The sequence below is a fragment of the Wolffia australiana genome, chromosome 12, assembly GCF_029677425.1.
Source record: "Wolffia australiana isolate 7733 chromosome 12, ASM2967742v1".
NCBI lineage: Eukaryota > Viridiplantae > Streptophyta > Magnoliopsida > Alismatales > Araceae > Wolffia > Wolffia australiana.
Window position 1 is genome coordinate 8126405 of NC_135846.1, and position 24304 is coordinate 8150708.

General features: G+C 39.6%; 2 protein-coding genes across 2 annotated transcripts; both read left to right on the top strand.

The window, feature by feature from the left end:
* The first annotated feature begins 7931 nt into the window (after positions 1–7931).
* Positions 7932–11052, top strand: LOC144710200 (cytochrome P450 CYP72A616-like). Its single transcript, XM_078583900.1, has 4 exons — positions 7932–8341; positions 9428–9648; positions 9747–10346; positions 10426–11052. Exons 1-4 carry the CDS (start codon positions 8068–8070, stop codon positions 10852–10854), a joined length of 1524 nt encoding a protein of 507 aa, XP_078440026.1. The 5' UTR covers positions 7932–8067; the 3' UTR covers positions 10855–11052.
* Positions 11053–15025: 3973 nt separating this feature from the next.
* Positions 15026–15884, top strand: LOC144710682 (ribosomal protein L30 family protein). Its single transcript, XM_078584510.1, has 3 exons — positions 15026–15345; positions 15437–15586; positions 15707–15884. Exons 1-3 carry the CDS (start codon positions 15034–15036, stop codon positions 15716–15718), a joined length of 474 nt encoding a protein of 157 aa, XP_078440636.1. The 5' UTR covers positions 15026–15033; the 3' UTR covers positions 15719–15884.
* Positions 15885–24304: the final 8420 nt, after the last annotated feature.

The window sequence follows — 24304 nt, forward strand, 5'->3', positions numbered from 1 at the left end:
CTTGATAAATTAAAATATATGTTGATTTAGTTAATTAATATTGTGGGCCAATAAATATTGTGTTCTAATTAATTTGTTATCGAGACTCATAAATGGGGCTAGAGGTCCATACACATAAGTTTCATGGACATCGGAGGATATACTAAAAGATACAAGAATTTGGTGAGAAGTATACAACAAGTATAAATAGAGGGGCAACTCTTATTTTAGGCGTCCATGCCACCCAAACCTAGCTGCCTCCTCCCTCATCCCCCCCCCTCTCTTCAGCACACTCCACTCACGCCATTTGTGAGTCTCGATAGTGAGGATTTAGGTCCACATTTGTTAGATAGGATCAGGTTTTGTGTCATGATTAAGACAATATCAAGTATGTTTATCATGGGCATAGGCTTATATTTAACTATGAAAATACAATGAAATAGTTTTAAATATAGATGCTTTTAGAAAACATTAAGAATAAGTTAAAAAGAACTCTAAATCTGGATGACAAACCCACAATGCATTTTATTTCCTTTTGCTTCTTTCACCATCATATTTTTAAAAATTGAGTCCCACATGAACTTTTCAAATATTCTGAATTATAATCTAACATTGGATTCCCTTCAAATACAAAGATTCAAAAAAAAGTGAGTCAAGATAAAAAATGCAGAATGAAATACTCTAGGAGAATAAATAAATTTTGTTATGATATGTTTATCATTATAATAATATAATATATTTATTTTAATATAGGGATTCACTCACCAAAAAGTTTCTCCTTAATTTCATATCATCAAATGCCTCCCCTTCTAATTTTTTACCGTGTTAATTTCCTGTATGTTGCGTGCTAGCAACATGATTTACATCAAATATGAAAATCACATAGCAAAAAATATATAACAGAGTTATGACGACCTTTGAATTATAATGATTTTATCACCTCAACACATACCTCATAAATGATTTCTCTACTTTTCAAGTGAGACATGTATTTCCTTAAGTGTGAAGCCTCTAGATGTATCCACACAATCCGTAGCACCACAAATCTCATCCTTATTTTTTATGAGCCTTCTTGCTGATCCAGAGATGTTGTTACACAATATTGATCATCCGAGAGTGAAAGGGATCTAGAAGGGAATGGAGAAGAAGTACGGGTACCTGAAGAATTGTGGCCTGGTTAAATTTCATTCAGGGATTTCTCTTATTTTTACCTATCAGCAATATTTAATAAAAAGCATAAGATTTTAATTATATCTTCCAGAGTCCAAAAGTGTATTTTTGTGTGACCCTCTGGGCCCATATATAATTCCATTTAATGATTGCAATGTCCTACTAACCGCTAGTGGCTTACCTAATTATGTTTTACATCAACGTAAAGAATAATTAATCAAGGATTGATTTAACCCAATGGATAGGTTAAATTTCCAGCACATGGGGGAACAAACTACACCTTGTAATCTAGAATATACAAAAGAGTATATCAACTCTATAATGAAACCTTATTCTCATCATTTACTATGTACATACAGTCGTTTGTTTGCTTTCTAGTATTGTGACTAAAGTATAGAAAACTATAAATTATTAATTGATCAACCTAATTAATATATAGGCATTGGGAAATCATTAGAAAAATCTTATCTAATATTCTAGTAACTTGGTAAGTTTAGTACTCTTATACCAAGGACATGCGAGCATATTATGACCATTTAGTCATATTTATGAACTTTTATTACACAGGGGCTAAGAAGTTGTGGAATTTCATGATTAGGAACCCATAGGTATATAGTCAAAGAACAACCATAAATGAAAAATATGGCTTTGGGGTCTAAACTCTCAGGATCACTTTCACAACAGTGACATAAATCAACCTAATTGATAGTTTGGTGTAACATCATTAAGGATTTGTATAAATCTATTCAGCAAACTCTTTCTCTTAAAGAGCATCGATTATCTGACCTCAGTGTCTCAACACTTATGGTTATGGGGATCAGCCATGCTTCTCAGATGATTGAGAACAGTAAAGTGCAATGCCATCTGGAATTTTTTATGACCTTGTCTAGTATCCTTTGAATTGGAATATTTAGAATACATGTTAAAAGGTTATTGATATATGTATTATGTTCTCATCATAATTCACTCATTCATTACATGTAACCTTAGTATCCCAATTCAAAGGTACTATAGAATGACACTGAAGTATCCCTCCGATATAGTAGTACTACATAATCACACATACAATTAGAATGCCTGATCACATAACTATATCATACGAGCACCATACAATCATTTTATCGAATAGATACTGTATCATAGAATCTTGAACAATATCTGAAATGTGTGATTGGCTTGTGGCCCACATAACTTCCTTCAGCTTATTTTTACTATTATAGTGTCCAAATTAATTTGAAATTCATATGAACAAGTTAGTTTTACTGACAGCAATTGGAGTCAAGAAATTCAAGACAGAATGAAATACTTAAATAAAGTTATATATGAATCTTAAGGCATGTTCATTATATGATAACCCTACTTTCCAACATTGGAGTTCTTTTGAGAAGGAACTAATGGTGTTAAATACACTAAGAAAGTCAATTTTAGATTAAAGGAATATTTATAATTTTTTTCCAAGAACAAGCTTATAGTTTTTTCCTTCATCAGGTGCTTATCTCTATCTATATTTGGGTTTGGTTTCTTAGCATGAGTATAGAGGTTGAAGAGATGAATGTGAGGATTAAATTTCTTCATTCAAAATTAGTCAATATTATAAGGGTGCATTAGAGATGTTTTATTGAGACTAAATCAAAGGATTTTTTTATCAATTCATTATGTTATTTCATCGGTTAAAGAACTATATAACATGGGAATACAATGAAATTTTATGTTTTTGGAATATATAGGGTAACAAATATATATGTTGAAATATGTTGAAGTTATTAGAACAATAGAAATCATACGTCTCACATTCAAAAAATTATTTGTATCACTGTAATAGTTTTGTGCAAAACTAAATTTGTGTCGTATCTTGATTTTTGCTCTCACAGAAAACCTACTGGTAAGATTTTTGGGGTTCAAAAGGGTATAAAGTGTCTGTCTGATTAATTTACGCAATGATTTTATTTATGTGCTAGATATGATCTGTTTAGTAAATTTAATTCTTTAGATTGAGAAATCATTATAGAGATATTGTGGGACATATCTGTATACATTTGCTGAGTTCTGTTTTTTCACTTTCTTTATTACATTCAAAATGAAGCTCATGAGAGAGAGAGAGAGAAGCCATGAGCCTTTTGTCCAGACAAGATAAACAATCGATGTCCTCCCCTTAGTGTTGTTTCTTCTCTCCTTCAAGCATTTAGGTGATGAACCTTAGAGACCATATTTTATGATGTAGTTTAACAAGCTTTCACGAACACATTGATAGGTTAATATCATGATATTTGCGTAATTATTTGCTATGAATTAATTATATATGTGTGTTATCAAGCGTAAAATTATTTAATATATTTTAAGAAAGATGTTGTAGATTCTTCAAATTTTAAAGTATTTAAAGGTATCCAATATTATATTCTGAAATAAAATATTTCTTGCGTTGAATATGAATTTTATTTTACTATTCTAGATTGTATTGATAATGATATTATTTTTTGGGGTCAAAAATATATTTATTTATATTTTCTTCCTTCAATTTCATTTTATATTAATATATTAGCGTATTTATACGGTTAATTTTTTATTTCGCCACGTGGGGCAATCCGAACCGCTGACCCCTAATGAATTATTATTTTCCACATTGATTAAGTCCCTAATCATTGTGAAAAGTGACATATTGGCATAGCAAATCACATTGCTATTATGGCCAAAGATTTTTAATGGTTATCTTTTTTCAAAATCATAGTGATGACGTGGCCAGATAAAAAAGGGGCAATTTGTTCGCAATAAATGTGATGAAAAAATCTATGTCAATAGCTATTATTTACTATTTGCCAAAAGTGTGGTTCCCACTAACATGTCATGAGAGACATAACACCACGTGTACACATGAGCTGATCTATCCATCGGTGATGTATTTAAAAAGCACATTGATGTGACGTGCACTGATGCATCTCCATGTCTCACGCACCTTGTCATTACTTAATTATAATTATCTATAATAATATAATATCATCATTCCTTCCTTTAACTTTTTCCTACAGCGACAGCTGGCGCAACACAAGCTATCAATCAAGGACGACGCAAAATAATCATGGTGAATCGTCACACTTAATGCCAAACTAAAGACAAAAACCGTTAAACGACGTGGTGGCACTGACGATGATGAGGAAAGGAAAATATTTTGTTTAAATCAATGGTTAGGAATCATCAAACTTCAAGACTTAATATCTAATGATCCAGAGGTCCACTTGAGCTAAACTTTTGATGGCAGCTTCATCTCTCTCCCTCTATTCATCTATGTATTTGGATGATGAGGTTTTTGAAGGTGAATAAAGGTTTTATCGTTATCTTGAGTGATTAAAGAAGGTTAGTAATGAATAGGAGATTCTGATCTGCATCAGAAAATTTCCCTAATCCGGGTGGAACATCGGGATCTAAGGTTAGTATCTTGATTTACATTGTCTTTCTCTGCCACATACATTTATTTGATCAATAGAACCCTTCTCATACCATCCATCATCATCCATCACCATCAATCATCTATGCAACATATTATTTAAATCATAAATCCTAAACCAGTATCTCCCTCCATCTCCCTTCTCTCTCCTCTCCTACATCCACCATCTTCCCCTTACACCTTCATCTATCTTACTCCATCATTTTCATCCTCTCTATTCACGTTGGCATGCTTACTGCTTCTCTTATTGAATGTCATGTTTTCATTAAATAATTTTTGCCTCATCTCTCATGTCCTTGTTTTCATCGCATCACTACCTCTTTCCATATACCTATACTTCTAATCCTACCCTAATCACTATCTAGAGATAGTTGAATCCATAAGATATGTTCCTAGTGTAGACAACCCGTACTCATCCACTAGGTAGAATTATTACGTGGTTATTGGTTTATAAATTTTATTGAGTAAACTCAAATCAACAACAACATAATCTTAACCCTAAATTTGAGTTTCAAGATTCAGCAAGGAGACTTGGCTTCCTCTCCATCTTATTGTTCCTCTCCATTTACTTGACTTTGTCCATCACATTTTTTAAAGACCAACTACCTTATTTCAAAAGTTATTTCTATTCCAGTATACTATTAATTTCAAGATTTCTGATGCAAGATGACTAGGACTGACGAGGTTAGGATAGACTAAGGTCAACTAAGGATGGATAAAACATACCACAAATCAATACGATTGATTTCAAACATTTAAATCCAGAGAAACTGATGATGGTGCAGCCCCCTTCCTTGGTCAAGAGCAGGACTGTCTTGCCCCAGTGAAAACAAAGCTCCAAATCTAATATCCTGAACAATCGACTACGAGAAGATTCTGATGGTAGTGGAAAAACACACGAGAAAACACTAGAGGAAATAATGCAGATCACCAAAGAGGGAAGAGTGGACCTTTAGCACTGGCATAATGCGATGGGGTGATGCAAGAAGTTGTCGTAGCGTTCGATGGTGGGAGCGGATGACGTGCACTTTGATAGAGTGCGCGTAGCAGCCGAGTGGGTGGGCGGCTGCGTGTGGTGGTTGCGCGGCATACGCCTGCACGCGGCCGCCATGTTGGTGCCCGGCTGCGCACGGCGGCCACGGGGCAGGTGGATGCGCGCGACAGGCACATGAGCGGGCAGCTGCGCGCGGCTACCGTGGGGACAAGTGGCTGCATGTAGCAGCTGCGGGGGTGGGCAGGTGCACGTTGCTACCGCTGGGACGAGCCGCTGCGCGTGGTGGCCACATGGGCGGGTGGCTATGCACAGTGGCCATGTGAGCGGACGACTGCGCGCGGCTACCGCCGACGACTGTGGAGCGTTGAGGACGTGTGGGCAGTTGGCGGCACGCAGATGTGGAGGAACCTTCATGATCAGAACAGGGTGCACGGAGGACGGCCTCCTCTCAACGATGGCGGCGTAGCAACAGGTGGCAGCGGCAGTGATAGAGAGGAAACTAGGCCAATTCTCAAAAGTAAATTTCAATTCCAAAAATCACCAAGGATCCATTACAGCATTGGCCTATTTATAGGCCTTGGAGGAAAGGGAAAATAACTAGAAATTTTAAGCAAATTTCAAAAATCAAATCTAATTATAAATGACACTCGGATCTCGAGTCCAAGGTTGACGATGGCGACGTGTCATGACATGGGTCATCTCCTCCTATAGTGGTGGTGTCACGTCTGATGATGGGGCATGGTCGTGTGCACCACCAATTCCTTGGGCCTTTGGTCCAAATACATCTACTCATCCACATATTTGATTTCTTTACTATAGACCATACCTTTTGTCAAGTCTAACATTAATAATATGAAATCAGAAATGAATAGCTGATTGTGATTTGGGAAAGTCACGGTCTGGCCTCATTCTGGTTTTAACAAAAACCTAAACCTAGACCTGATGTTTGATCATCTCGGTCCTGGATGATTTCAACCTAATAAACTATTTTAAGTCAAATTTAGAAAATATTATGTTCCCATTTATAGGGGCTACACTGAAAGTGGTCTCCCTTTCCAATTAGCTCGCCTTTGATCTGCTTGGTTGTCTCAACAAGTCTAGTTAGGCATCATTTGAAAATAGTCTTAGATTCCGAGTGGTGTTTGGTCTTGTGTACCAAAGAAAATCTATCAAATTCATCATGATTCAAAACATAAAGAATAATGTAGAAAATACGAAATAACTTCCAAAAATATATATATAAAAATGACTACACATTCAGTCTTAATTTCCTCCACTCCCATGTCTTACAATTGACTGTCATGACCTTTTCACTCCGACATTTCATAATATCACTATTTGAAGCCCAACATTTCTTAGTAATCATGATGGATATAGAAATATCAAAAAGGCATTCTCTCTTAAGTGTCACAAATAGGAAGGAATTAGAGCTGTTGGACGTAGACGGATGATGGTTTTGGACGGACAGAACAAGACTGATTGGTCGTCCGTTCAGTTATCTGTCCAAAGCACTTTGGCTCGTCCCATTGGTCATCCGTTTGGGTTTCGTCATCGTCACAACTCCGTCATCGGTCCCGTTCCGTCATTCGTCTTTGGCAGAAACGGAACGGATAATGGACAAATGGATGACGAAGTAGACTGAGAGGGCGGAGAGAGAGAGAGAGAGAGAGGGAAGGAGAGGGAGCAATCGAGAGAAAGAAAGAGAGGGAGAAGGAGAGGGAGCGATCGAGAGAAAAAGAAACAGAGATAGAGGAAGAGGTAGCGATCAAGAGAAAAAGAGAGAGAGAGAGAGAGGAAGAGGGAGCGATCAAGAGAGAAGAGAGAGGGAGAAGGAGAGGGAGCCATAGAGAGAGAGGGGACAAGGGAATGATCGAGAGAGAGGGAGCCGAGGGAGTGATAGACAGAAAGAGAGAGAGGGAGAGGGAGCAAATGAGAGAGCCAAGTATATCCGTGACCACCTCAAGTCATCCATTCGTCCTGTCAGCCGTTTATCATTTCAGTTATCTATCATCCGTCACAGATGACAGATGGCTAGTGACGGATGACTAAAATTTCTCCATTCAGTCATCCACCATGACGGATGTTTTTTGAACAGGCAAAGAAGATCCGTCATCCGTCCTCCAGCTATAGAAGGAAAAGTTGCTCTGCAAGCAGTAAAAGGCCTGGATACTTTGCTGAACCAAATGTACACCACCACTAAAGTGTGCACTAGATCCAATGAAACTTTCCTGAAGTAATCATCTCCACCCATGCCGTGAATGACCCACGTCTATGCGTCCACGGAAAAGTCCACATCGTCCGCAGGCACGCTTGCCTGTCAGCGATGGCAGAGTGTCGGTTTGAGGAAAACGGTAAATGCGATTGCGTGAGTTGGTAAACAACCGGATAAGCATTCAAGTCGCAGAATTCAGGGATTGAAAATTCTCACGGCTAAGTACTTCCCGTTGCGCTGGGCTACTGAGAAACCTCTTCGGTTGCAGTGGGAATGGAAGGTGTCGGCATATGGATAAGCTGGGCGGCAGGGTTCTTGATCCTGGGATGGCTTCTGAAAGCGCTGCAGCGGCTGTGGTGGACGCCGAGAACGATGGAGAAGAAAATACGGGAGCTTGGAATCGACGGTACCTCCTACCGTTTCCTCTTCGGGGATCTTAGGGAAAGCATGCGGCTTTACAAGGAGGCCAAACTGAAGCCCATGCCCTATTCCCACGATATTGTCCCCCGCGCTCAGCCCTTCGTCGCCCAGCTCGCCAAGACTTACGGTCTCTGTCTCTCTCTCTGTCTCTCTCTCTCTCTCTCTAACTATCTATCTCTCTCTCTCTCTCTCTATCTATCTATCTATCTCTCTATCTATCTCTCTCTCTATCTATCTCTCTCTCTCCCTGTCTAACTATCTCTCTCTCTCTCTGTCTAACTATCTATCTCTCTCTCTGTCTCTATCTCTCTCTCTCTCTATCTACCTATCTATCTATCTCTCTTTCTATCTCTCTCTATCTATCTATCTATCTATCTATCTCTATCTCTTTCTCTCTCTCTCTCTCTATCTCTCTCTCTCTATCTACCTATCTATCTATCTCTCTTTCTATCTCACTCTCTATCTATCTATCTATCTATCTATCTATCTATCTCTATCTCTTTCTCTCTCTCGCTCTCTATCTCTCTCGCTCTCTATCTCTCTCTCTCTCTATCTACCTATCTATCTATCTCTCTTTCTATCTCTCTCTCTATCTATCTATCTATCTATCTCTATCTCTCTCTCTATCTATCTATCTATCTCTCTCTCTTTATCTATCTTTCTATTTATCTCTCATGGGTTCCTCTCTTCCACGCTCGGCGTTTTTGCCCTCTCTTTCTCTCTTTCTTTCTCTCTGTCATGGTCGATCTATCACTTTTACTATCTCTCTATCTCCCTCATGGTCTCTCTATCTATCTATTTATCTCTCATAACTCTCTCTATGTCCTCTCTTCCACGCTCGGCGTTTTTGCCCCTCTGTCTCTATCAATTTAGCACTCTCATAGTCTCTCTCTCTCTCTATGCCGCTTTTCATCTTTCTCTATCATGGTCACCGTCTCTTTATCTCTCTAAACAGTGGTCTCTGTATCCTTTTCTCTCATTGTCTTTCATCTCTCACCATCATGGTCTCCATATATCTAACTCTCACGGGCTCTCTCTAGATCTCTGGCAATCTGTCTATCAATGTACACCTATTGATCTCCGCTCATGGTCGCCGTTTTTCTAACTGTCTTTCTAATGGTCTCTCCACCATCAATCCATCTCTCTCTCTCTCTATGCCGCTTTCTCTATCATGGTAAGAATCCTTTGGTCTGAGAATCATGGGTTGACGCAGGCAAGGTTTATCTGACCTGGTTGGGGCCAAGTCCACGGATAATTATCGCTGACCCTGCGCTCATCAGAGAGGTTCTGCTTAACAAGACAGAGAGTATCGGGAAGCCGAAGCCGAGTCGCGTATTGACTTATCTTCTTTCCGGTTTGGTCACCCTCGACAGAGAAAAGTGGGCAGTGCACCGGAAAATCATAAACCCAGCCTTCCACATCGAAAAACTCAAGGTTCCTCTCCATATCTTCTTTCTTTCTCTGCCAAAACTATCGTAATTGAACCCGTCTTCTCCTGAATTTACTCCGATGTTGTTATTGGGGCTTGCCAGAGGATGCAGCCAGCATTTTCTTCGTGCTGTGCAGAGCTGGTGGGGCGGTGGGAGAGCTTGCTGGGAGATAAAGAGAGTTGCGAGCTGGACGTGTGGCCGGAGCTTCAGAACTTCACGAGAGACGTCATCTCCCGGGCAGCCTTCGGTAGCAGTTTCGAACAAGGACAGCGCATTTTCCAGCTCCTTGACGAGCTAGCCAAGCTCACGGTGGAATCCTTTGCAAACTTCCAGATTCCAGGGTACAGATTCCTCCCCACGAAGACGAACCTACGCATGAAAGAGATCGACGCGGAGGTTAACTCCCTTCTCCGGGGAATCATCGCCAAGCGAGAGACGGCTCTCCAGAAGGGTTCGGATGTAAACGACGACCTTCTAGGCCTTCTTCTGCAGTCTAACGAGTCCCAGATGACAAGGGAGGAGATAATCGACGAGTGCAAGCTCTTCTACTTCGCCGGCCAAGAGACCACCTCCAATCTCCTGACCTGGGCCATGGTCACCTTGGCGATGAACCCTAACTGGCAGTCCCGCGCAAGAGCAGAAGTCCTACAAGTTTACAACCAAGAGAAGCCCGACTTCGAGAGGCTGAGCCAGCTGAAGATCGTACGCGCACCGCCAGCCAATACTCGTATTTTTCCTTTGTTTCGAAGGAGCAACCACTTTAACTTGTGTTTTTTTTCAGGTATCGATGATTATACAAGAGGTGCTCCGACTGTACCCGCCGGCTATCTTCCTCTTGCGGAGCGTTAAGGCCCCAACGATGATAGGCGAGTATACCTTTCCGGAGGGAGTGCAGCTTCTCCTTCATGTACTTCTTGTCCAGCACGATCCCGACTATTGGGGAAAGGACGCCAACGAGTTCATCCCGGAGAGGTTCAGCGAGGGGATATCGAAGGCGGCGGAGAGGGGCGGCCTGGCGTTCTTCTCGTTTGGCGGTGGGCCTCGAATCTGCGTTGGGCAGGGGTTCGCCATGGCAGAGGCGAAAATGGGTTTGGCGTCGATCTTGCAGAAGTTTTCTTTTGAGCTCTCTCCGGCTTACACGCACGCTCCCTTCACAGTCCTCACCCTCCAGCCCCAGCACGGCGCCCAGCTCATCTTGCACCGCCTCTGATAAGCTACGGCGGAGCTCACCTAATGGCTTGATCATCAACACTACTTCGCTTCTTTGTTAAGTCAGTATATATTGGATAAATTGTATAACCATGACATTCGAAAGAATGCATGAAATGTAGTTGCACATGTGGCAGATAGATAGTGGAAAACTTTGATATAATATTAGGATGAACTAAAGAGAGACTGCCTTGTGATTGCCTTCTGTGTCCTTGACGTCAACTCGCGTGGAGAATGGCTATCTGATGAGAAACTCAAGGATGCAGAATCTAGTCTCTCTAAGGGAAAAACGCACAAAAGTATTTTTCTCTGTATAGGCTTTAAAATATGATCAAATTCTCTCCGCCTTTCTTGACCCTCTCGTAGTCTTAGGGATCGGAGATTGGATCCCATCAACAATATGATTGATCAGATTTTCTGTTCTGAGGCAATCGAATTTGGTCAACAATTGGCCAGAACCACTAGCCGGCCATGATTTAGACCACTATGTCAACTGCCTTTGCCATTGGGCCTACTGTATTGATCGGCATAGACGATCTTCAAGCATTTCCATCGGTATTAAATGAGGCTGATCAATCAGTGCTTGGATGAGAAGTTGAAAATAATGAAATAAGATATGCGGAAAACAATGTTTCTACTTCCACTCTCTGCCTCCCTGATAATTTTTTTGTGGGTTTCGTCAAGAGCAGACATTGCCTAAACGAATGGGCTCATAATGCTTGATCGGCTGCCGGATCAAACAAGAACTGCCACATTTGCAACGACATTTCACCCAAGAACTGATCGATCTGCCATGGCGTACAATACGTAAAATAATTGATTTCATTAAATCCCTAGACAAATAAAACCATCGGTCTAACTTCAAGGACACAGAATCTATGTCAAAAGGCCCATCAGAGGCGGCCATCTTGCATTACCATAGCTTCTACAAATGTATTAGGATGGGGATCATAGAAATGGGAGAAGGTAAATAGAATACACTATGGACAGATAGTCGGTGCTCTTTACGAAGAAGAGTTCACTAAATTGATCTGTATTACACAATAATCAATGACATAAATGTTCCATCAGTGAGTCAATGCACTCCCTTGTATCTTCTGAAGTATCAGATGTATCTTGGCACCCCATGGGTGGACATGCAAGCTATTAATTGGGGTATATTAGTTCATTTATATGATTGTATAGATAATTAATTTTTAAAGGTTATTGGACTAATATATTTTGTTAACTAGACTGAAACATGGGTCTATATGGTCACACATAAATGGTATTTTGAACATAAAAATATGTACTTGAAGTTTATATGTTTTAATAAAATCCTCACTAAATATAGACAAGGGAAGGTTTTGAATGAAACTCACCCAAGCTAGACTTGATCAGGTGCCCAACCCTTCTTCTCCCTTCTTCCCATAGTTCATCTCCACTCCACGTGTGAACTAAATGATATAACAATGAACATGGAAGGATATTTGAACTCGTCAAGATGAAGGGAACGATTTGATGTGTCAAAGTTCAGGTGGCTAGGTCTATATTTTGGACACATTAACAGCTCAACACATCTCACTTGAGAAAATGAGAAATTACAAATCCGCTTGACGAATGTTGTTATGATTCTGTTCACAATCGTCCACTATGAGAGTAGACATTGTTTCATCTCAGTATCTACAAATCATCTACATGCTTATATAATTAATTATTAAGGTTAGTCAAGGCATTTAAAGTAGTTAACAAAAGTAATATATGGGCCTAGAGGGTCTCATGCATATGATCTCTTGTCTTTGGTGGATACATGAAAGTAATGAAGATTTTAAGAAGATGTTCAGAAGAATTATAGCCAGGGGTTACCCTTTTCAATTGCCAAAAGATAGAGTTCCCCCCGTATCTCCGTGAGGGGTGAAAGGATGATGCGAAGATTGATGAAATGTTCAAAGAAAAGTTTAAGAGATCCACCATTATGATGATCGTCTGAATACATCTAGAGTTCAGACATGTGAACGGCTTGAAGGTACACTTTCAGGGAACACAATGATAATGGAATCAGTTTTGAACTAGGTGATATAATTGTCCTATGTTTTATAGTACAAATATGATTGAATTCTATAATTTTTCCATTCAAGAATCATTTTCCTATAGTCAAACAAGCCTCAAAAAACTATACACAATGAGAGGTAGCAAAAGAGTAATAGAGAGAAGATAGAAAGTGAGATTATGTGCGTGAGGGAGTGAACGATTAAATCAATGAGAACGAAATAAGGTAAGAAAGTCGATCATGGGAAAATTTTATGAAATTATCAGCCATATGTTTTTTGAGATTTTGATATTAAAATTGAAAATAAACCAGAAGGGATTCAAGGTGCATGATTGGGTAAGAGTCATCAGTAAGAGACAAGTGCACTAGGCAAAAAGAGAACTTGAAAGTGGGATGAAAGTGACGTGAGCAAGAGGAACAATTGAACTGGATATATGAAAAAATAAGATTTATTTGAAAAAAATCTCTGATACGATAAGTAATGAGAAATGAGCATAAGGAAAAAGAAAAGTGAGAACAATCAATTATACTGGAAGGGGTCGCAGAGAAAAAGGACAAAAACTGTGTATGAGGGAGGGAAAATGCCCTTTCTTGTTTTAAAAATAAAGCGAGTAAGTGTATTGTATTATTAGTAGTGTCAAACTGGGGAGAGAGAGATAGAGAGGGAGAGAGATGGAGAGAGAGATGGAGAGAGAGATGGAGAGAGAGAGATGATTGGGAGAGAGGGAGACGGGGAGAGAGAGAGAGAGAGAGGGGCTGAGAGAGAAAGAGAGGGAGAGAAGATTAGAGGAGAGGAGTAAGGAAGGGAGTGAGAGAGGGAGAGAGACAGAAATAGGGAGAGTGGGAGGGAAGGAGGGTGAAATAGAGAGAGAGAGAGAGAGGGGCTGAGAGAGAGAGAGAGAGAGAGATAGGGAGAGAGGAAAAGAGGTGGGGAAAAAAAGAGAGTGAGAGTAGGCATCGGGGATCAGATTGGATCGGATCGTTTGAGTCTTGATCGAAAGATTCAAACAAACAAATGCCAATTCAAACAGATCTGTTCGAATCTTTCGATCGAAAAGGCCCTTTGTTCGTGTTCGATCGAAAGTTTTGAACGAACAATTTGGTTCGTTTGTGTTCGATCGGCCAATTGTTCGAATTTGTTGGAACAGGTTCGAAAAAATTCAAACAAATGGCCAGCGTCCACTGGCGGTGGCTGGCCGGCTGCCCCTGGCGGTCGCTGGCCGGCCGCTGCTGGTGGCCGTTAGGTGCCGCTGGTTTTGAACATTTGTTTTGATCCGATTCGAACAATGTGTTTGAATCGGATCGTATTCGAACATTCGATCCGAACAGCCATCTTGTTCGAACAATCCGATCTGAACAGACGCGCAGATCGTGTTTGGATCGGATCTGAACTGGACAGATCGGTGTTCGGATTCGATCGTTCGAATGCCTGATCCGATCGAACATTCGAACGTCTGTCCGAATCCCCGATCCCAAAGTGAGAGAGGGAGAGAGGAAGGGAGAGGGAGAGGGGGAGTGAGGGATCAGGGAGAGGGAGAGAGAGGCAGAGAGAGAAAGAGAAAGAGAGTAAGGGAGAGAGGGAGAGAGAGAGGGAGGGGGGGAGAGGGAGAGGGAGAGGAGAGAGGGGGAGGGAGAGAGGGAGAGAGAGAAGAAAGAGGGAGAGAGAGAGGAAAGAGGGAGAGAGAGAGAGGCAGAGAGAGAGGAAGAGAGGGAGAGGGAGAGAGGGAAAGAGGGAGAGGGAGAGAGGGAGAGAGGGAGAGAGGGAGAGAGGGAGAGAGGGGGAGAGAGGGAGAGAGGGAAGGAGGGAGGGGGGGAGGGGGAGAGAGAGAGGCAGAGAGAGAGGGAGGGAGAGAGAGAGGGAGGGGGAGAGAGAGAGAGGGAGAGAGAGAGAGAGAGAGAGGGCGAGAGGGAGGGGGGGAGGGGGGGAGGGGGAGAGGGAGGGAGGGAGAGAGAGAGAGGGAGGGAGGGAGAGAGAGAGAGAGAGAGAGAGAGAGAGAGAGAGAGAGAGAGAGAGAGAGAGAGAGAGAGAGAGAGAGAGAGAGAAGAGAGAGAGAGAGAGAGAGAGAGAGAGAGAGAGAGAATCTCGTTTTATGCCTTCATGTAAAACAAAGGTACAATTTTTCCCCACCAGCTTAATGAAATTGCGAATGAATGATAACTGGGGATCTATCTCCAGTGCCCTCCACATCAACTATAAACCCTAGCACGGAGATTCAATCCAGGCGATCCACGCAGGGGAAGAGATCAGCAAAATCGATCACACCACAAACGATGAGCGCGTTCAACGCCTTCAAAGCCTGCGTCCCCATCGAGTGGAGTCCGCGCCTCTACATTACCCTCGTTCGCGGCCTCCCCGGCACAAGGCGCCTCCACAGGCGAACCCTTGAAGCCATGCGTTTGCGCCGCTGCAATCGCACCGTCTCCCACCGCAACACGCCTTCTCTTCTGGGTATGCTCACTCAGGTCGGTTTTTCAATTTTTATGGCTGTTTTTCCTTTGATTTTGCCTCTTCTCTCGTCGAATTTCCATGGAAAATTGATTCGGGGAGTTGCAGGTTAAGAGGCTCATCGTTGTGGAAACGGAGGTCATGTACAATGCCCGTAAAGAGAAGATTGAAGCTCAGAAGGCGCTTCGTCCTCCGATTGTGGTTACCCATAATCCTCCAGCTGCTTCTGTGGTTGCGGAGGCTGCGGCGGAGTCTGAGGTGAATGAATAATCTGCAGAATTTTCTCTGTTTTTCCTCTCTGAATCAAACAAAATGCCCATCATTTGAGTGCGTTTCTATGGCCTGAATATTGTTTTTGGGATGATCGTTCTTTCTCAGTGCCAGGTCTAAAATTGCTGTCGATGATGTGCATATGAGACCTGGGCCAGCAGGGTTTTGAGGTTTGCCCAGCTCCCAAGCCCTCCTTGGATGTAATGACTCTGACATTGCTGTGTTTTGAAGGTATCTAGTTTAGTATCGAAAAGTTGATATGCAGATTAAAAATATTCTTTGATCATTGGATCTGTTGTCAATTCTCAGAAAATGCTTGATAATTTGAAGGATCAAACCAGAATTAGAAAAAAAAAAAATTATGGAGAAAGGGGATAAGAATTTATTAGTACCGTGAACCTGCGTTTGTGTAATCTTCTTTCTTGAAACATTCCAAATTGCATAGAAGAAAGATGAGCCTCAAAATTGCATTCTAAAACGTCCATTATAGATGGGGAGAGAATGAAAGAGAGAACTTCGTAGAATTAGAGCTAAGATGAAGGATGAATAAGCGTGAACTTTGGCATGTTTCGAAAAGCTCCTAATAGGTATATTTGTAAGATATTAATTCGCATTTTTTAATAGCTGTGAGCCCATGGTTGGTTAGGGGCAAGTCTAGAGAAAGAAATAAAGAAGGATTCTATTATCATTTACAGAACTTTCATTGTCCCGTTATCCACGAAAACTACAGTAATAAGGACAGTTTCATTTTTTGATCCCTCTTCTTAAAATTATTTTATCTTCCCAGGTATTCCCCTTTTTGGCCTCCTCCGTATTGAATATTTTTCAGATGAGAAACTTATGATTTATCTACATTGAATTAGGCTAAGAAATGTCTTTTGTCCTCAGGCATCTAGGAAGCTTTTAAAGGCAATAAGCCTTGAAAATTAGTTAACCAAACTATGTTTAGCCTGATTTTTACAAAAAAATTGACGTGAGTACACGAATGAAGTAAGCTATTTTATTCTTTTGATTGATGGTTATTTGTGAAATATAATGATAACTTCATTCAAGTTATTTATGATACTCCCATTTCATATTTTTCGGTTGTTTGCTTCGTATTTTTCTGATTCCCAGTTGCAATTCTGACTATGTACTTGTACATGATGATTCATCTTCTGTCATCAATATTATGCGATTTCAGTGAAACCAAGCGTCAGATACATGAATTAAATCAAGTTTTATTCACTGAAATTCAAAAAATATGTTTACTTGACGATCGCATATTGATCCACAAGAAGCAAAGTATGAATAATTATGATGAAATTCAGGGTCGAAATGGGTAGTCATGATTTTTTTGAAGAGGGTGGAATGTTTAGAAGGATGGAGAAAGCGTAATCGAATGTAAACATACAATGTGAAATGTGGAGAGTCTACTGTTTCATTTGATGTTGAAATACCTAGAATGAGCATAGTCATGAGAGATAGATCACACTGATCTATAATTATACACGTATGAACTAATTTTCGCTGGATGAAGTGCTTTACCCAATTTTCTGAAATGCAGTGTTGACCACCATAATATACAAGACTCAGCCTACATATGAATAAGTTACAATATTTGTTTCTGCGATTCTATATTGTAAACCCATGTTGATTGGCAACCCTGTTTATATTTCATGGAAGAGTTAAAGCAGTCAAATTTTCCCCATTTTTGATGGAGTGATGTCAGCAAGCGACATGATTCGAATGGGATCAACTATTCAAAAGATACATGAGATTAAATGATCATATTCATTAAACATCTGACCAGCCAGTGGCTATGTCCAAGGGTTTAAGTATTTGAACCAGAGTATATGTTTATTGTATCCACTATGACACACCTACATTAAACAGTATTTTAAAATGTTTTTTTACATTTATGGTTAGCCCAAAAGGAGTCAATTAATCTATCAGTTTTTATAGTCGGCAGCATTCCCAAACTCCTGTCTTTAAAAGAGATCATATTGGAAAAAAATGCAAAAGAAGATTTAGGAGAACCAGCAGTGCATTATGATATGAAACCTAACCCCACAACCCTGCCCTTCCAGCACAGCGATAATGCATATTACTGATATACGTGGAGACCACAAAGCATTCAAAGCTCTAATACTAACTGGAAGACATAACTAGCTGAAGTTTCTGAGAAATTGAAGTATCGCTTCCTGTTGGATTCAAAATATTATAGCATTATTATCCTCTTTGAATGTCATATATGGTTGTTTGGTTTAATCTCACATGCTTGATGTCCATCTTACGAAGTATGAATTTCTTTATCGAATCATCCAAAGGTCCAGATTACATTTGCAATTGTAGATTGAAGGTAATAATTGCTCTAAATTTGAAGAAGGCTTTAGAGCTGTCTGGGGCTCACACACATATCAGATTTCATGACAATTGATGCACAATCAGTGGTAGTCTCCACCTTGTCAATACAGATTTTGGAAATGCCAAGTACATTTGGCTCCAGTGTGGATAAGTTGCTTGCGGGTGGATAAAAGCGGACGTGGGGAAACTTTAGGAGTGGGGCGCAGCGTAACTAGGAGAGCCATTTGGGTGGGACAGAATGGGCGGCCACGAGCAGTCTGATGTTCGAGCCAATTGGTCAGACGACGACTACTGCACTTTTTTTTTATAGTATTAGCATCCCGGAATGGAATGGGATGGAATAAAAAGAACGTGAAGTTGGATCGCGTTCCTTTGGGGGGTGGGGGCTTCTTCACAAGTTTATCTCCGCCCTGTTTCCTGTCCGTCTCGACTGGAAGCAGCAGGTATCCCCATCTCTCCTCAACTTCCCCCGGTCTTTGACCCGAGCTGTATGAGGCAGAAAAATGTGACCCATGTACGGTTCAGAGGCCGAGCCACACCATTACTATTAAGCTACTACATCACCACCAATTTGTTCTTAACACATTCAATTTTGCAAGTAAATATGGTTGCAGCATTTAAGTGTGTTGATAATAGAATGAAAAATGTAATATGCGTGGTATGTAATAATTATGGATATGCGTAGTATGTGAAAACCTGGACATATTTAATACCATACACAAAATGATTTACGAACAAAATAAAATGACTGGTTGTGTCTTCCAATAGTGTATTGATTTCTCAATAATTGGCAATACAATGCCTCTCTCTAAGAGACTATTTCTGTAACTTCCATGAAGTTTCAGTCTGAGATCATTCTTCTGAATTCTAATTGCATGAATTTTTCACAAGCTTCTTTAATACATTCTAAATGTGTATGTATTGTGAGGATTTATTATTGATCAAAGAGTTACAGAATAATATCATACATGGCATAAAAAGCCAACTATCTACGAAAATTTGTGAATTGAAGAGGGAAGAGGAGATATTTGAGATGGTCCTAAGGTCAGAGGAGAATGAGAATGGAAGGGATTCGTTAACTAGGCTCCACATATATATATATATGTGTGTGTGTGAGAGAGAGAGATCAGAGGAGAGTGAGAATGGAAGGGATTCATTAACTAGGCTATATATATATATATGTATATAAGGTCAGAGGAGAGTGAGAATGGAAGGGATTCATTAACTAGGCTCTAATATATATATATATATACATATATATATGAATTAGATTGGCAAATAAAGTTTAGTGGGCCTCTGGAGTCATGAACTAGGCTAATACATGGGCCTACAGGGTCACATGCAAATGATCTTTTGAACACCGAAGGGCCTAAAGTTCCTATTGATCTAATCCAAAATTCATCTAAGCCAGAATGATGAAGGAGAAAACCCTGAAAAAAAAATCATCTAAATCAGAATTATTCACGTGCTCATCCTTCTTCTCTCTTCTCTCCTTAACTTCTATCCCATCTTAGCCATCATGTATGTATAATCCGTCATTTACTCGTTGCTTTTCAGATTATCCAACAACCTTGGCCAAATCCTTCATCTTATCATCTTCATTGTTATGTCTCTTCTAATACCGAGTATAAACAATTCCATCTTGACCACCTAGTGATCGTTGTGAACCTCTTGTTGCATGCGAGTTAGGATAGTTTGAAATTATACAAAGTGGAACTCGTATGTCATAGTTCAAGCACAATCATTTATCAATAGACATGTTTAAAGTTTCAAGTCTAAGAAGCACTTAAACAACCATGGCATGAATCAACATGATTAACAGTTATGAATGTACCATTAAGTTTAATACCACTGGGGGATTCATGTGAATCAATTTTAGTAAAGCCTTCTGTAGAGAGATGAAAAATATATGCGACCAGCAAGCCAATCACATGTTTCACATCTCGTTCATTGTTCATTTTTATGATATATATTCATTATAGTGAACTTGTTTTGCTTATAATCAAGTCCAGGAATACATGGTTCAAACTTGGTGAATTATAATGAGATCATAATGTATATATCACTTGTCTTTTAGCATGTGTTCTAAATATTCATGTTCGATGATACTCGAGAAAGACATCAAACGTATCCAGATAGAATATCACTATCTAGTCATTGATGAGTATGGCCGGTGCCATAGCCATTAATGTGGACAGACTAAGGATAGATATTGGGATTTCTTGAACAGAAATAATTCATTGAATTGGTCCAAACCGAATTCCTAAATGGTATTGTACAAAACTGTTAGTTAGGTTGATCCACATCTTAGTTATATAAATGGTCCTTAGCCCTTAGATACCAAAGACATATTGTAGATAGCCAATTGTACTTCTAAAAATACAAATCCAGATAGTATTTTTTCAGGTTAGACAAGACGTTGACAAAGATGGTTGAGTGATTAAGATGGGATCGTCCACTATCAAGATTAGAGGAGACAGCTCAAGGAAGATGATGTGATGAACTCTTTGGTTTTGGTTATATAATATCGAAGAAGAGTTTTCAAATGCATCAATACTAACTAGGATGACCAATTAGAATTTAATAGTTAACCATACCATAAGTCATCCTAAAAACATTGAGTGAATGGGAGACTATACATACATAGTAACCAATGATAGATAGGTTCCATGAGTGAGTTGATACACATTCTTTTCTATCTTCTAGAACATGAGGTGTAGCTTGGCACCCCATGGCCTAGAGACTCGACCTACCGATTGGGTTCAATAAATCCATCATTGATTAATCTATATGATGATATCTTTAATTAATGTGGATGGTCAATAAGGTTATTGGGCCAATTGAGTCATTAACTAGACTGATACATGAACCTAGAGGGTCACACAAAAATGGTCATTCGTATCCACTTAGTTTAAATAGGGAAAGGACTTGAACTAAATTCACTAAGGACAAAATTTTTTAGCGCCCGTCCCCTTCTCCCTTCTCCCCTTAGTTTCTCTTCATTCACGATGCGATTGATGCGGTGTAACGATGACGATGGAGTACGAAAAGGGTTTGTCAAGAGGACATAGAGGTTTGATGTGCCGAGGATCATGGGGACTTGTCTAGAGACTGCACATTTGAACAGCTGAACTTGTCTCACTCGAGGAGTCTAGAACTCACAGATCTATGCCTAGGTGATTAGATATTAGTTTTTGAATGTAGTTTGAATTCCATTGCTAGTCTTTTGTTGCAGAAATCCATTGGGTTTCATCCAGACCAAAGCCATAGAACGCAACACTAAAACACCCATTATTTGTCCTTAACTTGCACTAATTGCCACATGATGAGCCATACTCACCATATGATTGAGACTATATAGTACTATTCTATGTGGACATTTTTATGTCCATCTCAAGTACCCTTTGAAAAGAAATATTTAAAAAACATGTTTAAATAATTTTATTCATGGAGTTTATTATAAGCATCATACATGCATTATAATGATTTATTATATCAATAAATATTAAAAACAATATATAATATGTGAGGGGTTGTAAGTCACATATAGTTCAATAATAAGATCATATCCAGAATCCCTTATACGACGAACATCTTTTCATCAAGCTAGAAGTTAGAGAGTAGCATGGTGACAGCAAAAAACAACTCCCATGAGCTTCAAATGTGGGAAAACCTTCCTACATATGAGGATTTGTCTTTAGAGAGCATATACCAGAGACCGATGGAAAGAATAGTGTTATGTCATCTAGATAGATGCAAAAATATATACCTTCAGAGAGCATTGAAGATAATTGGTGGGGTTGGTCCTTGGGGCCCAAGGAGTTTTAGAGTTGAGACAAGTGAAAGAATGATGTAACATGGTTCCTTGTTTAGGAGCATAAGCTGGTTAGCAGCATGCCTGATGCACCTAAAGATATGATATTGTCTAAATCCTGGTGAGAGTTTCTTGAAGGGGATTCATGCGAGAGAGCTCATACAATATGGATTAAGATTCAAGTAAATGTTGTCTCCCTATTTAAACTTGATAGTCATCAATGATTGTTTGTCTCAGATTTCATGTGGGACTTAGCGTACACCAAGTTTTGCTGAATGTATTCTAGGCATTGGTTGTGATGTGTAGTTGATTTATATATTATTGGAAATATATGTGGCCTGCAAGCTAATGGCACATTCTACATCTCCTTCATTATTGATAAATATAATATATGTTCATTACAATGCATGTGAGATCCTTATAATTGAAGTCTATGAATACATGCAATGTCAAAGTGAATTGTGGTGAGATCATAACATGGTCATCACTAGTGTTTAATGTGTTCAAAACATTAATATTAAAGTGATACTGAAAAAAGACATTAAAATATCTATAGACAGAATAATATTGCATGGCGCCACTCATGTGATGAGTATGATAAATCTTCTAGTTATTAGTATTGAGACATTAAGGATAGACTGACATATGAATCCCTGAATGGTATTATACATAGCACCATTCAGGTTGATTCCGGTCACGGTTGTGTAAGTGATCCTTAGCATTGAGCATCAAAGATACCTTATGGATAGATGGTTGTGTTTTGACTATGACCTACAAGTTTCTAACTAGAGGATTCCAAACCATTCTAGCTCAAATGCCGCAACAAGTCCACAAAGGTGATTGTGTGGTCAAGATGGGATCCTCCATCCTTGGTATTCGAGCAGACTGAATCTATTAAGATGATGTCATTAAATCCCTAGCCTTTGTAGTGAAAATATTTGAGAAGTTGTTTTCTAATGATCTTGCCGCACATCAGTACTAACTAGAATGACAAATTAGGGTTTAATGATTAACCATACCTTAAGTCATGGGGGGGGGGGTCTCGCACTGATGAATGATTATACATATCGTGTAACTGAGTAAGCAAAAGGTTTCATGAGAAATTTAAGATAATTTTTTGCATCTTCTTGGGCACGTGGTGTAGATTTTCACCCCATGTGTTAAAAACTTAACTAATAAATTAAAGCAATCATTGATTAATTAGTCTATGTGTGGTGTAGTTAAGTAATAAGGTTGGCCCAATTAAGGCCATTGAAGTTGTTAACTCTATTAATACGAGTGCTCAAAGTTCTTGGATGTTGACGGATATACTCTAAGTTCAAGAACTTTTATTAAATGTTCCCAAATATAGGGACTTCTTCGAAATATTCTGAAGGACTTTAATAAAACAATTGTGGGCAGCGCAAATAGAGGGGAGCAACCCATACCAGCTAGTAGGAGCTCCCCCCCCCCCTTCCTCTTCTTCTCTTTCTATTACTTGAGTGTTGCTTCTTATGTAGATCGTATGAAGAGGAAATCAGATTTCCAACATAAGAGTTCACAAAAATAATTGAAGATTAAATGATATGATAATTGCATGGAGAAATCCAAATGCCTAAGAACAACATGGATTGATGATGCTCGTTCAGAAAATCATGAATTCATGGATTCAATCCGTGAAAAGGTTATTACTAATTTAATTCACTGTGCAATCAAATTCGCATCATGTCACTCGATGCCTATTTTGGGAGACAATATTTGAGAGTTTTCTCATATGACGCCAATTAAAGTATTGAAAAAATGAAAGACGTGATAGTAAAACAGTGCTATTGACGAGGCAATAAGCATCACTGGCCATGTGACTCAAGTGGTGCTAACATGGACACTACCTCCGGGTTTGCACAAAGTGGAATGAGAAATAAATGTAACCGTTAAATAAGAGCGAGACTTTTGAAAAAAGATGTTTTTTGTTGGAAAAAATGCAGGGTACTGAGATCTCTGAAGGGAACAACTCTATGTGGCAACAGGTTCATTCAGAGGTGTTTGCTCTATCAAAAGAGGTAGCTCAAGTGGGATGCAATCTCTTCAAAAGTTTGTAGTGGATCTCCACCGAGAGTGTGGGACTTATAGATCTGTTAATATAATTCTTCTATTATTTACCGATTCGACAAAGTTTGTATCATTTTATTCACAAAGTCTGCCACCACTTCTTTGATCATATTGAGACTCTCAAACTCTTGCCTCAAGACTAAACTTGTACATTCTTCCCACTATTGACACCAAAGTTCCAAATACATAGTGATTCCTGTATTTTCCTCTCAAGGCGCTTGTGTTGAGTTTCATTGATTCTCCAAGGGAACTGAGCTGAGGATAATGGAGGGTGCTTGTCTATGTATTTTATTCTCTAAAGCTTTACGTTTAGTTGCCCCCAATAACAGGTGAGCTTCTGACAGGATCTCCATTAGACTAATCCACGGAGAACAGTTAGCTTTGGAGAGGATGGGGAAGGATACGGGGGAAGACAACTCTGCTGGCTTCTGTAATCCCCCAGTGGCAGCGACTTCCCC